This window comes from Phaethon aethereus, assembly GCF_964289735.1.
Source record: "Phaethon aethereus genome assembly, chromosome: 2".
NCBI lineage: Eukaryota > Metazoa > Chordata > Aves > Phaethontiformes > Phaethontidae > Phaethon > Phaethon aethereus.
Genome location: NC_138582.1, coordinates 43,902,706 through 43,917,014, shown reverse-complemented (window position 1 = coordinate 43,917,014; position 14,309 = coordinate 43,902,706). Strand labels below are relative to the sequence as shown.

General features: G+C 39.8%; 1 protein-coding gene across 1 annotated transcript; it reads left to right on the top strand.

Annotated features, from left to right (window-relative positions):
* Nucleotides 1–398: 398 nt before the first annotated feature.
* On the top strand, nt 399–2,322 carry CHCHD7 (coiled-coil-helix-coiled-coil-helix domain containing 7; the record flags this gene model as incomplete). The annotated part of the gene is made up of 3 exons (XM_081996327.1): nt 399–737; nt 1,293–1,391; nt 2,221–2,322. The coding sequence occupies exons 1-3, from the start codon at nt 684–686 to the stop codon at nt 2,320–2,322; spliced, it is 255 nt and encodes an 84-aa protein (XP_081852453.1). The 5' UTR covers nt 399–683.
* Between the last annotated feature and the right edge of the window lie 11,987 nt (nt 2,323–14,309).

The following is a 14,309-nucleotide window of genomic DNA, read 5'->3' as shown; positions in this document are numbered from 1 at the left end:
ACTGAATTCCATGTGTCTCAAGCTTACAGTTCCTAGAGTCAAGTGTCAAACTACCAAACTGGTGAAAAATGTGATTCAAGCTGTCATACACAGTGTAAGTGGGTCTGGTCCCTCCTTGTGGTGAAACTATTTCTTTTTATGTTAGTGATCTGATAGAGCAGCACAGGAGATAGTTGGGCACTTGCTGCACCTGGGAGATCTCAGTGAAGATACAGGTGTGATCCAGCTAAGGAGTAGGCACAAAAGCTGGAAAAGTTTACTTGTACAGCGCTCCCACACACTATTAATTGAAGTGTCTACAGTGTGTTGGCTGTGCACAGCTCCTATGGAGCTGTTTCTTCTAGACATGGTCAGTTCCTCAATGATATGACAGGCTGGTATGAGAGACACTGCAGCGGCTTCATTCTCTGCAGGAATTTATCAGGAAGTAAGCTGTCTCCATGACAGGCTAAACTTGCCTGAGTTATCTTGCTGTTAATACTTTTGAAGTAACATTTTGCAAAAAGTTTTGTGGTGGTGGTTTGGTTTTTTCTGTTTTTTTTTTTAAAGACAACCAAACTGTATGTTACTGGAAGGCCTTTTTTACATGCTGAGGTTCAGACTTAATCCTGACTTACTATTCAAAGTAGATACTTAACTTGTTTCTTTTCTGTTCATAGCCAAGGTGCGAGTGTCTGTCTAGAATGTCCAGGCATGCACAACAACTTAGAGACCATGATATAAATCCATGTGTAGCGGTAAGATGATCAAATTGGGGTTTCTGTTTGTATGTTTCAATGTTAAGTAATGCAATTACTAGAGGTTTTTTTTAATGGATAGCACTCTTGCATTTGCATTTTGCGTAAACAGTTTCTTAGAGTGAAGATGGTAAAAGCTGAAAATCATCCATTACAGTAAGTGTGAAGTAACAAGTAATTCCTCACAAATAGAAGTAATACAACTGATAGCAATCTCTTCAATTTTATGGCCTTAAAACCAGAGCCTGAAATCCTGGTTAGACAAGCTCAGTTGATTTTTAAAAGTCTTTTGTGGGTTATACCAAGCATCTCTGTAAACAACTATTCTGTTGACTCTATCCTTACTATTTAAAGAGTACTAATGTCTGCTATCTCTAAATGAAGTCATTGCTTGGAATTACTGATTATGCTTTGTGATAGATGTTCCCTTCGATAGTATTCTTTCATCTGAGAAGCTGCCTCCTATCTTCATAGATATTCTGGGACTTGTTAGAATTTTTAGGCACTGAGTACAGTAACTTCCCTCAGCTCTGAACTATGTTTTCCCTGTTAAAGGAAACAGATGCCTCTAGAAAATGTATGGATGACAACAACTATAACAAGGATATGTGTACTGCTTATTTTTTGAAGTACAAAAGCTGCAGAAAATTCTGGGTAAGCACAGTAGGTTTTCTAAATTTTACTCCACGCTTTAATTTAAGTACATTACTTTTGAGACACTGCTTTCTGAACTCTTCAAACTTAGGTAGCTCTGACTGCAGCTGCTTTTATGGTAACTTACAGGCCTAGGTTCTCCTGGTATGTGTTGCTGGAAAACTTAAGCAGATGCACATCAAAGTACTCTGCTTGGTTCTCCTAAGTTTACCCTCTTAGCTTGTGAGTCAGTGTTCTTGCAGTACCTGATGTTTCCCTCTGAATTTGAGTCAGATGCTTCTAGTAATAAGTTCTGTTTTAAATGGACGTAAGGAAAAAATTCTGAGGTAAGATAAGTTCATCTGTTTTTCCATTGGTTTGTGTCATGTTTACTTTAACCTGAGATAAAGCATAGGAAGAGTTCATTCATTCTTATTTGGTGTCCTTATTTCCTTCTCTCTTGTGGTAGAGAAGTATGGTGAGGAACTATGTGCAGTTAAACTGTTCTCTGCTATTTTCTTTCCTTATGCTATAGTAGTAGAGAATCTTTTAGCTTAACTTTTAAATACTTCTGCAAACTACCAAAAAGCTATTTACAGACAACTGCACATTAGTCTGACATAGTTGAATGGGAATACTGTAATTTCACTGTCTTCTGAAGCAGCAAGGTAAACTATCAGGTATCTTCAATAAAATACTAGTACATTTAGTTATCAGCTAATCAGACTTAGGGTGTCTGTCTCTTGATATATGAAGAGTACTTCTATTAAAGAATCTTACTAATTCAGAGCTCAGAGGCACAGACTTGTGAGAAATCTGTGTTCTCATGGTGACTTTCTTCTAATTTCAGAATGACGTTGTGATGCAAAGGAGAAGAAATGGTGTGAAACCAGAGATGCCCTCAGCAGAAGAGAGAAGGAAAATGTTGGAATCAATGGGGAAGCCCTACTGACTGGAAACTTGCATTGATTGTTTTCACTGTAAATCTGAAGACTTAGCAGCAGCAAGTTGCCCTTTTATGAACTGGACTTTACAGTTGCCATATCTTGGTTTAAAATAAGCTCTTAAAATTTGAAATGTGTGAGCTTTCTAGGATAGAACTTACTGTTTTTATTCGTACTCCCTGTCATGGGAACTTGGCCTCTCACTAGAAGACATGGGTATCAATACAGCTTATGTCTAGATGCTTTGGAAGTAGAAACTAACTCTGAAATGCTGAATATAAAACTAATGGGACTCACAGAAAGCCTGTTTGAAAGGAGGGGGCTGGTGAGTGTTGCAGTGTAGTTCTAAGGATGGAGGAGGTTGAGACACCAGTATGTGCAACGTTTCTTGTATCCAGCTATTTTGCTTAATAGTATGCAACCATGTGTGATCTTATCACTATTTTCACGAGTTGTTTTGTGTCCCTTGTTTAAATAACACTATTAGTGAACTAAAATCTCAAATCCAACAAGCTTGTCATTAGGTCTGCCACTGCACTCATTGGTGACAGCAGAACCTTGCAATAAATGAAATCTGCAAGCTTTGCTTGTTACAAGGTTAGAGAGGTTGATGAAGATGGAACTGAACTGCTCAGGTCTGAACTTGAATAGTACCTTCTGTGGATAGTAAATAGATACTTTGCTGGTGGGGAGGCGGGGGAGGGAGGACTTGTAGACATGTAAACATATACTCTGAGTGACATGGCAGGTTTAACTATAGTACTTCTATCTAAGACTCTCTGGACAGCTGAAGCCCTGGGTTTGGAAATGCTTACTCATACAAGACTACAAAGCTCAGTTTGAACAGGTACTCTAATCTAAGTAGGATTGATTCCTTAACTAAACTGAACAATCAGCAAGTGTGAATGGGTTGCTGTCTACTGGAAACACTGTTTTCTTATCTCCAGTACCTCCTGGTGTCCTGGCTTAAAAGCTTGCACCCTGTGGTAAAACAGAAAAAACACTGTCATGAGCTCAGGTTCCATGTGCAATCCTTTAGGACTTAGTGTGATCAAGTTGGCAGAACTCTGGCTGACCTCATGGAGGATGGTATAAATGTGTTGTCTCTCCATTTAGACTGTTTTGGAAAGACTTCATGGCTTCCTGTTTCTCCTCCTGTCTGGCTTGTCTTGTTGCTTTCCACTGGAGGCCTATTTCTATGCTGAGTGGGATTTTTATGCTGTTTCCACCTTCCCCCTTATTGTTTGACCTGACTAGTAACTAGTGGAGATCTCCTTCTTTGTCTGTTCTGCATACATCTGAGTTCTGAAATGGATTGATCCTACTCTTTCTGTTACTGGAGTGAGTATGTAATTCTATGCCTTTTGAGTATGTGGTTCTCTGAGCATAGCTGTGCAGCCTCCAAGCCATGTCACAAGTTCTCTAGTCGGTTCCTGGCAAGGGAAATAGACTTTCTTTGATCAAGATCATCAGATTCCTTATTTTAAATTACTTTCTCTGCACTTAACATTCAAACTTTGTTGACATTTTTCTTTTTTTGTGTGTGGAACGGAGAGGAAACTTTGATTATTGATTCAAAGGCTCACTCTTGCCCACCACCACCTTGACACCTCTTTCAGTACCCTCCCATATACCAGTCTTTCCTTTTTTGCACATTTGGCACCAATTGTTTTTAATGATTTGAGCATTTTGGTCTGTTCTCATTCCAACTTTTTTTTTCTAGTAGCTTTGTTCTGTGTTGGATCTAATGATACAGTCCTGCAGTGACTTTCTAACACAGCCCGTGAAGATCTTGTGTTCTCTGTTCTCCTTGTCTTAGTGAGAAGAGAACTCCTTGCCTTCATTAGACAAACTTAGCCATAATACTTCCTCATTGTCCATGCCTCTGATCTTCCTGTTCATCTGCAGTTCTTGGTGAGCTCATTGTCCCTTTTTCCTTAGGGCTGTGTCTCTGGACACTTCTGGTTTTGCTGCCTTGCTTGTCTAAGGGCACCTTCTCTCCCACTTGGCACGGGTTTGTCATTTGGCACCTCTGCTGTATCTTTGGGCATGTTCTTTGCTCTTGTGGCTTTAGCTACTATTCTAGTGCTTGCTGTTTTACTGTTGCTGTGCTCTTTATGTTCTGGGCTTACATTAAAATCTACTCTATGTTTTAGCTCTATGCAAGAAAAATGGCATCTCCTCTTGATGAGATGATGCTGATTCTTCCTTGCATAAGCTCAAGTTCCTTGAAGTCATCTCAGGTTTTCCTTTCAAGTTTTATTTGAGTGTAGAAATGCCCCTTCTCCTAGGTAAATTGTTGCATTTACAGTTTTTCCTGCCAATATTTACTTGGAAAGTTCCCACCCTTGTTTTCTTTCAAAGGATGATTGACTTATCTTTAGACTTTAATAGATCCCCTGTACTGCGTTGTAGAGTGTTTGTAAAGCACTAGTACTGGACTTCAGAAAATCAGGAAAGGAGATGCATTCCCTGCTTTCAAGTATCAAACAACGCAAGAATGTGGGATCACAGGACAGGCTAAGGCACGTGTAGTGCAAGAACAGTGTTCTAATATTAGACTTCTTGATCATCAGTGGACACACATGGTAAGCTCCCTGCGGGTGTTAGGACAAAATTGAGTTTAGTGAAGAACTGAAGGCAATTCAAGCAGTGACATTGTGTATTTAATTCACGTAGTCAGACATCTATTGTAGGGAATGCTATTTATTCATTCATTTCCATTGCATAGGCCTTATATTTACTGTTAAAGAACACAAACTTATTAAAAATCTTGGAAAGCAAAGAGGTTTTTTTTCTTGTGCCATAATGCCTCTCAAGACTAATCCATTAGTCTGGTTTTCATTGTTTTTCCCTGTCACTGGAGGCTGCCATTCTTGCTTTCACTACCGAAGCTCGAGAGTGGTAATTTGTTACAGCTAAAACATAGGCTCTTACGTATGAAATGGTTGAGTTTTTTCCATTGATTTTTCTAGTGTGATTAACTGTCTTTGGTTGTGAGCCAAAGATAATGGTCTTTTCCTCATACCTGAGATCTTATATTCCACACTTCACTGAAACACTGAGGTAAGCTGTAGCCTGCAAGTCTTACTGGGCTGGACTCTTAGTTTTGCTAAAGCACACTCTTGTGTACTAACTCAGTGGACCAATATGTTTAATTCAGAAGCGGGGGAAAGACCTGCTGGTTTTAATAGGTGTAATTCTTTGTTTTGCTTGTGGTACAAAGACCAAATCTGGATAGTGGCATTAATGTTTCTTCTTTTGTTTGACAGCTGGATGGTGCTGTTGCACCACAGACTGTATGAAAACAGAATCAACTCCACCCACTACTGGCTCTTTTGAGCTTTTTTTAGCCTCTTCTCACAGAGGTAGCAGAATTCATGCAGGAGGAAGGGAAGATTGGTGGTGTCTGTGCTATAACCAGAAGAGGAGGCCAAGAGTCTAAATCACTACTAGAAAACAGGATGTTTTGGTGCAGCCTGAGAAGCTTTGGAATATGGTCTTTGAAAGAGTAGTCTTCAGCTGTGATCAAATGACCACAGTGAGCACTTGAGCAGCAGCTGCAGGCATGTTGCCAGGCCCAGGTGAATGTCCCATTGGTACATTCTACCATCTTACCTTTCCCATTACCCTGCAGTGCATGGCCTTTGTATGTTTGGCTCTGGAAGTTTTCTGCTGCCACAACTTGATGAGTCTATGCTCTTAGAGGTGTTAGAAAGTCATTTAGCTCTAGAGTTCTGAAAACCTCTTTGGGTTTAATAGCTGAAGCTTTGAAAGGGAGTTGCATGTGCTGCAGCCGAGTCTATTTTGTGGTCTTCTAATAAAACTTTTGCACTCGTGCATGACCAAGGGCATGCACATAGGGGAGGTTTTCCTAAAACTCCTGCAGAACAGATAGGATGAATACAGAGTATGAAATGTGTAGTGCCTTTGGAGGCAACCCTTAATTCATGCCAAAAGTATCTGCATCTTTGAAGTTTTTCTTCCAAAATAATGATGGAAAAAAAGGTCATAGTATGAAAAAAAAATGAAAAAAAATAGTACAGTATTGCAGAAAAAAGGTCGTAGTATGAAAAAAAAAATTAAAAAAAAAGTACAGTATTGCAGGCTTCTCTTGCAAGAATTTGAGGAATTCCTCCAACTGGAGGAAGTAGTTTGCATTAAAGTAGTGAAAAGTAAAACAAGCATACTACTTCAGAAGTTTTTTTAATTTTTGTGGCAGCCCATTTGATAGGAAAAATGTAAGAGGGAAGTACTGTATTTATACTGACTAAATGCAGTGGATCATTAAAATAAAACCTTAGTATGTGTTTTATACATATGATATCACGTATGTAGTAACTAAGACTCATCACATTTTGAGTAATTCCTCTCCATCCTTTTGGTTTCTGTCTTGATGGCTTGTATCTCAAAATTGTTTTCTGAGGCTTTTCAGTTTTAAGGCCTTCGATGTAATGATTACGTCCCTTTTGACATTTGAGCTGCTAAACAGAATGCAGCTAACTTGAAATTCCATTGCAACTTGCCTGTCTCTCCCTTCAGCATCCCTTTCAATAAGTGCAACCCCTTATTTTCCTCACATGCTATATTCTACCTTGTGGGCACTATTCTCCTATTACACTATTTTTTAAAAATCCTCCCTTCCCCCAGGTATAATACTGTTTCATCTCTTGATGTCTATATTACCTTCCTGGCTTTATCAATTAAACTGCTTCCCACCCTGTCTTATAACTTTGTGATTACCATCCATGCCTTGGGTTCAAAGTTTTCTGCAGCTTTATCCTCCCTAATTGCCTTTTATCTAGTCATACCTTTCACAAGCTAATTTCTACTAGCTTTGGCTGGACTATCTTCCCTGTTCAAGTATGTGTTGGAAAAAAATCAGTTGTACGAGTGTCTGGTTTTTACATGGTATTTTCCGCTCCAATCCCCAAAACGCACTTTTGTAGCTAATTCCCTGTGATTTAAAAAAAAAAAGGCTAGTCTAGCAGCAAACTCTTAAGATAAGACTACATATGTATCTATATAAAATGCTACTTAGGTAGCCAGTGAAAGCATCCCCCTTACATTTTTGTTCTCAAAAGAGCTTTCCAGTCTCATTTGTTGTATGGTGGTGCATCACATCTAATTCAGGCTGTTGAGCTCCTTGAGCAGCAGCTTGCCATCTCTTCCTAGTTTGTAGAATGCTGTACACAGCTGTGGTGCTGGAGAAACAGTAAAAATAATACTGAAGTTGCTTAGACTGAGAGCTATGACAGATTTTCATGTCTTTCCAATACTGAAGTAATGCAGTGAATGGCCTAATTATTATTAGCTGTTCCTTCCCTAGGACATTTACTCTGAGGAGAGACATGGGGGCCATTTAATATGAAACGTTTTCCCCCAGTGCTGTCTGTGGGAGTAATTTCTCTATTTATTACATAATATCTAACAAAAACAGATACGTTGGGTGGCATGGCCCTTCCATCAATAGGACAGAGGTTTCTTTTGGTGGTGTTTTTTTAAAGCTAATAAAATATTTATTGTCAATGAAGCTAGATATACATCTGTGTTTTTTCTAAGAACATTCTTTTAAAATTAATTTTGATAATTGATTTCTATAGGCTTTTCTACTTGGCAAAAGATGAATTGTGATATTTGTATTAACTTCTAGGTCCTTTATACCCCAAAGGATTATTCATATTCACAGCCTCCCTATTTCAGGGGCTGCACGGTTTTTTTGCAACATTCAGTTTGAGCAGATTATGTCTGGACCCCTAGCCCTGATATATCTAAATCTATCTGGAGCTATTCCACAACCTGCTGTTACTTGGTTTGGGGTTTTTTTTTTTAAACTCAAATAATTCTAGAGTGTTAAGTTTTGCATTGCATTGCACAATTTCAGTCATGACTTTTTCTTAAAAGTACCACTACCCTTGGGCTACCTCTTTACCTGTTTTACTTCGACAAATGGCTATGCACTGCAAATACTTCCTGATATTTGTGACTCTGGCGCAACACAGACTTGAAACAAAAATGAAAATTGCTCAATCCATGCTGTTTTCTTTAACATTGTTTTCATTTTCAAAGCTTCAATTATTTCATATTTCTTCGAGGTCACATCAGTGGATACAAGCTATAAGCCACCTTCTGAAGCTGCTATGTAACAAATGTTAGCTGTTAATGCCAAACTCTTATTTTTACCTGGAAAATGTTTTTACCCTTCTGTAGTAAACACTACCACAAAGATTGCCTTCTGTTGTAGCTTTTTATTTGTACTACATATTTTGTTCTCTTCTAGCAAAGAGGTCATCCTGTATCTGACATCCTCAGTGGAACAGAAATGCATGCATCTTTGCCAGTTCTTTATCTCTCACTGCTCGGTATTTTAAATTTACACCTTCTCCAATATAACTTGTATTTTTTTCTTAAAGGTTTTTAAATTCAGCCTTTGCTTTTTGAAAGATGCTGTTAAATTCCTCTACTTCAGCACCTTAACTATGCCATGTTTATGTTTTGTCTTATTTGTTAATGCTTCATGTGACTGTTCCCTGGCACAAAACCTGTCCTTTGTGCCGGGGAATATTGGTGTTGTCCATTGCCCTGTAAAATAAGAATAATTGCCCTCAGTCATTGCAAAGCATTTCATGTGTGCTATGGATCAGTAGATTTAAAATAGAGAGTAACAAATCAACAAAACAAAAACAACAACTTTCTTTTAAAATTTACTGGAAGGGATGAAAATTAAAGATTTCTTTAACTGCCTTTCAGTAAAAGCAGTTGAATATGAATGCTGGATGGTGTTAAAAATTACTGCAAACTACACAATTTGGGAACTGTGAGTCAGGGGTCATTGTACATGCATACAAAAAAATTGAATTAGTGTCTGTCAAAACTGTTCTGTGTATAGATATACTGTACTGTGCTATATCAGTGGGTTAAACTGCACTTACACTTCTGAGGTCTGAAATGGAAAACAATTGTAAGATGAGTAACATGATGTATAATAACAAACAAGAAAGATTATGCTCAAGATAGAAAAGAGGTACTTGGAGAATATACTAAAAGTAATTCACAGCTGTAAGATGAACTTAAATAATAGTAGAAATAGGGAGCATCAGCTCAAGCTTTAAAATTCTTATAAGCATGTAAAGAATCTAGACATTTTTCACTGATAAAAGATTGCAATTGTTTTGTTGAAAACAGATTTTGCAGTGCTTTCACAGAAATAGCCTGCTAGTAATACATATTTTTTTATTGTGCCACACATGAATCTCAATTTTTCTTGCCTTGCTCAGAGCAAGGCAAGAAAATGAGCAATCCTTGGCTCTAGAGTTGCATGCAACTGTTGAAGTGATCAGTGAATGTGGTTGCATATGAAAAGTAGGGTGACAGGAGCTTTGTGGTATTTTCTCCTGATTTTTGTTAAATAGTGGAATTGAATGAAGTTGCTGCACTGGAATATGTTGGCAATACAGTGCTTGCTTCAATGTGTAAGTAACAAAAGGAGGGGATGGAGATAAGGGACAGATCCTAGAGTAGGGTGTGGGCTATCGATTTGCCATATCGTGTAGCATCAGTTGTTGGTACTTTTGCTGTAGGTTTCCTAGTGGTGAATGGGTTCAAACGGATGTTACTGATGGTCTAAAAAGTGCTGCTTATTAGTAGTCTTTTACTCAACAGGTAAACAAAAACAATTCTTTAAGTTAAAGATGACAGTTTAAGATCCTGGGCTGGCCCTATACAGGATGGAAGAACTACTCTGACTCTCAAACTTAAAATGTAGATCCCTAAGGGCCTGTTCACCTGCTGGCTGTCTCTGTGTTGAGACAGCTAGAGGCTGTGGGTGCCAAACACTTTGATATCAGAAGTCCCTGGGGCTCCATGTTCTGCTCTGCACTTTGGTGCTGGCAGTGCTGATGAACTGGTTGGTTGTCCCTGCCTCTGCACTGTCGGGATTTATAGGATAAACATTGCACTCCATTAGCCCTGGGGAGTGATTGTGAAGTCTGCTAGTGTGTGGGTGAGCAGAAGGAAATTTGTTTTTCTGCAGTTTGTTACTTGATGGTTGTATTTTTAGTGATTCCCTTCAGCAACTGCCATGCCAAGTCCCTTGTTCCTGTCCTGCAGCTGGTGCCTCTTTGTGATCCCCATGATCAGTGCTGATGCAGGCCTCATGCAAGGCTACAGGCTTGGGGAAGGGTGGCTGGAAAGCTGCTGGGTAGAAAAGGACCTGGGGGTGCTGGTTGACAGCCGGCTGAACATGAGCTGTCAGTGTGCCCAGGTGGCCAAGGCGGCCAACAGCGTCCTGGCCTGTATCAGGAATAGTGTGGCCAGCAGGAGTAGGGAAGTGATCGTGCCCCTGTACTCAGCACTGGTGAGGCTGCACCTCGAATACCATTCAGTTTTGGGCCTCTCACTACAAGAAGGACATGGAGGTGCTGGAGTGTGTCCAGAGAAGGGCAACAAAGCTGGTGAGGGGTCTGGAGCACAAGTCTTCTGAGGAGCGGCTGAGGGAACTGGGGTTGTTCAGTCCGGAGAAGAGGAGGCTGAGGGGGAGACCTTATCCCTCTCTACAACTACCTGAACGGGGGTTGTGGTGAGGTGGGTGTTGGTCTCTTCCCCCAAGTAACAAATGATAGGACGAGAGGAAATGGCCTCAAGTTGTGCCAGGGGAGGTTTAGATTTGATACTAGGAAAAATTTATTTACAGAAAGAATTGTCAAACATTGGAATAGGCTGCCCAGGGAAGTAGTGGAGTCACCATCACAGAAGGGGTTCAAAAAACATGTTGATGTGGCACTTGGGGACATGGTTTAGTGGGCATGGTGGTGTTGGGTTAATGGTTGGACTTGATGATCTTGGAGGTCTCTTCCAACCTTAATGATTTTGTGATTCTAGCCTGGAGAATGTGTCCAGCTGCAAAATAGCAAAGGGAAAACGGGGAGAAAGGGAAGACCAGTGCTTTTCAGCTCAGCTGGACCCCCAGGCATTTCACGGTGCAGCTGCAACCACGCTTGTGCCCCTGGGTTGGAAGGTGCCTGAGTGAGCCGCAAAAGGCAGTGAATGCTGAAGCCACAGCTGCTGTCACAGGTCAAGCAAGGCTTTCTGTGCTTAAAAAGGGGACGTAGGTCTTCAAAGCTGTGAGCATGCGAGGGTGGTGATTCTCGAGGTGGCAGGCAGCTAACAGCAAATAAAACCCAAAGGAGCCACAATTTCCTAGCATCTCCAGCTGGGCAGTTAATCTTTTTGACAGTGTGCCAGTCTGTTTAGTTGTAGATGTGATCACGTTGCAATTATGTACTGCCAGCACATGTGTATGAGGAGTAGAAAAGCACTGAAACATGTTTACCCACCTGTGCATTAAAAGCAGTTTTCAGATTTCTACCCTTTAAATTTGAATGTTCAAAACTCTGAGAATTAATTATGTTAATAAATACTTTTAACACCTCAGCTCTTGTAGGGCTGCTGTGGGACAGGAAGAGTTCACAAAATGCTTTGGTTTTCTGCGGCGTGAAAAAATTGCCAGCCAGGAGTTGGCAGAGAGCATCAGTATCTCTCTCGGTTTCCTCCAGTTGGCAGCCGCAGGAGATCAGGCTGCTGGAAAAGCTGCTGCAAAGCTGGATGTTTGCAAACAGCCAGCCATTCCTTGTGTCAGGGAAATCTCATTCTCAGATTGATGCAAATGGGTGTAGATCTGCCTGATTTTGTACTGGTCTGGAAATGCAGGCTGGTCATTTGTTGCTGGTTATTGCTACCAGTTGGCCTCTGTAAAGCAGCGAGAAGCTGGCACTGTTTCTAAAACCAGAGTAATTTTCTAAATTAAAATGTTAATGGATTCATATATGTTTTTGTTTGTATCCTCTATCAGGTCTAGAATTGCTATTCACCTGTAAAAAATGATTTTTATGTGGAAGTTCTTCCTCATGATTTATTTCCAGTTCAGCTTTCACATTGCTAGATTCTGCACTGACCAAAGAGAAACAACATTTTCTGTTCAGTAAGGGATTAATATTTTTGAGATGTTTCTGACACAGGAGGCTTGCAGATGTTCTTGCACAAGCCTTTAAAAGGACATTTGACATGTGGCGTTGCAAGAACATATTCAGCAAATTTTAGGTAAGCAAATTGACTTAATTTAATAAACTGCTTTTCATCAAACTAAATCGAGCCAAATCAAGTACTTTGCCAAGAAATTTATTTTTATTAGTGCAATATAATTTGTTGCTGACTAGGCTATCTGGTTCACGCGGTGTTGTGGAGGGGAAGGAGCGGAGCTGGTGAGGGCAGCCCTGCGGGGAGCACAGCAGCAGCACTCACTGCAGGGCTGCTCCTCCTGCTCCAGCTGTTTAAAGCAGGGATTGATACTGTCCTACACAACCCACCCCTGAAACTAAAAAAAAACCCAACAACCCACAAACTTGAGGCAAAAGCCAAAGAAAGGTGAGCTCTGCTATATGCCTGGTTCACTGCTTTCCATTTCAACAGAGATAACTCGAGGTGGGCTGGAGTAGGAAATTCTCACCACACCAGAAAGCGTCCTAGAACTCTGCTTCCAGTCTCGCAGTAATTTGTGGGGTTTCTAACAAGAGGATCCATTCACCATGTTAAATTCACATGCATAAACTTTTGTGGGTAGTGAATGCTTTGGCATATGCAGCGTTCTTCTTTCAAAAGCCCATATTCAACAGAGATTTCAACATTTCTGGACAGGAAGTCATCTCTCTCTATCCCCAAAGACTGAGAACCACAGAAGTTGGGAGCTTTTTATAATTAAGTGTGACTTCTCCAAAGAGAGATGATTGCACCATCAGAAAGGAATCTTTTTTTTGCCAGAAATTGCCTCCCTATATCACTTTCTCCACTGAAAGATGTGTGTGGGATTTGGGATATGCTGTATCTTCACAGTGGGTCTTGGATGAGATATTACAGATCATGTGCTTTGGATTTTGTCTGACACAGAGCCTGTCAGGCAGCTCACAGATAATGTTGACTCCCACAGTATTTATCCAAATGACCTTAAAATGACTTAGTCAAAGAAAAACAAAAAGGTTACAGCCTTCCCCTCTCCACCTGAAACCCCTGAAGAATTGCACAAAGATCAGCTTTCTTTGAGATACAGGAAGAAGACTTTGTTTATATTCCCTTTATTTACATTACAGCAATTGTTTAATATGGCTTGCTGTTTCTGGGCAGGAAGCAGTTTTCCAAGTGTGAAACTGCTTACTTGACTGCCAGAATGCCATATTATGAAGGTAGGTCCTTAGCATGGCTTTTCTTAGAGTAAGGCATCTACAAGCCCTTTGTTTCACTGCCCGTGATCCGACTTCAGGCTATCATTTCTACTTTCATCCCCCAGCACATGCTGACTACTTGGTTTTGTTAGGTAGGGTTTCATAAGTCTTTCTCAATGTGAAATAATCAGGCAAACTGATATCACATGTCACTACCTCAGCCACTGGAATAAATTTTGTTAGCAAAGTGAGATAGAAATAAATTTTATTTTGAAATATTAGTATTTGATTGTGAGGGTATCTGTTTGCCAAGTTAATTTTATGTTTCTTAATATACGTATTCCTTAGACTGTGCCATCACTTCCTGATTTCTGAAGCTGAAACAATATTGTTTTTTCTTCCTAGTCATGTGTTTTTTGTTAAAGAGGAGTTTTCATTTGGTTCTCTTAAAATTAGAAGCATATTTTGATTCAATTTGATAATTTTTGAAGTCCAGCAACTCTGACAACAGAAAAAAAACTCTAAAAGCAATTTCTTAGAAAACATCTGTCCACTTGAAAATAAATGAAACAACACCAACTAGTTGCCCTTCAATAATCTCATTGTATTTTAACTTCTATTTCTTATAACAGTATTATCCACTGATATAACCCAATAAAGACATTTCAGTCATTGTGTCCATGAAATAGTCTTGATTTATTGAGAAACATCCACATCCATAACAATCTGTCCTAAAGATCTGAGCCAGTGACTTATATGCATGTGAATGCTCATTCATTTTC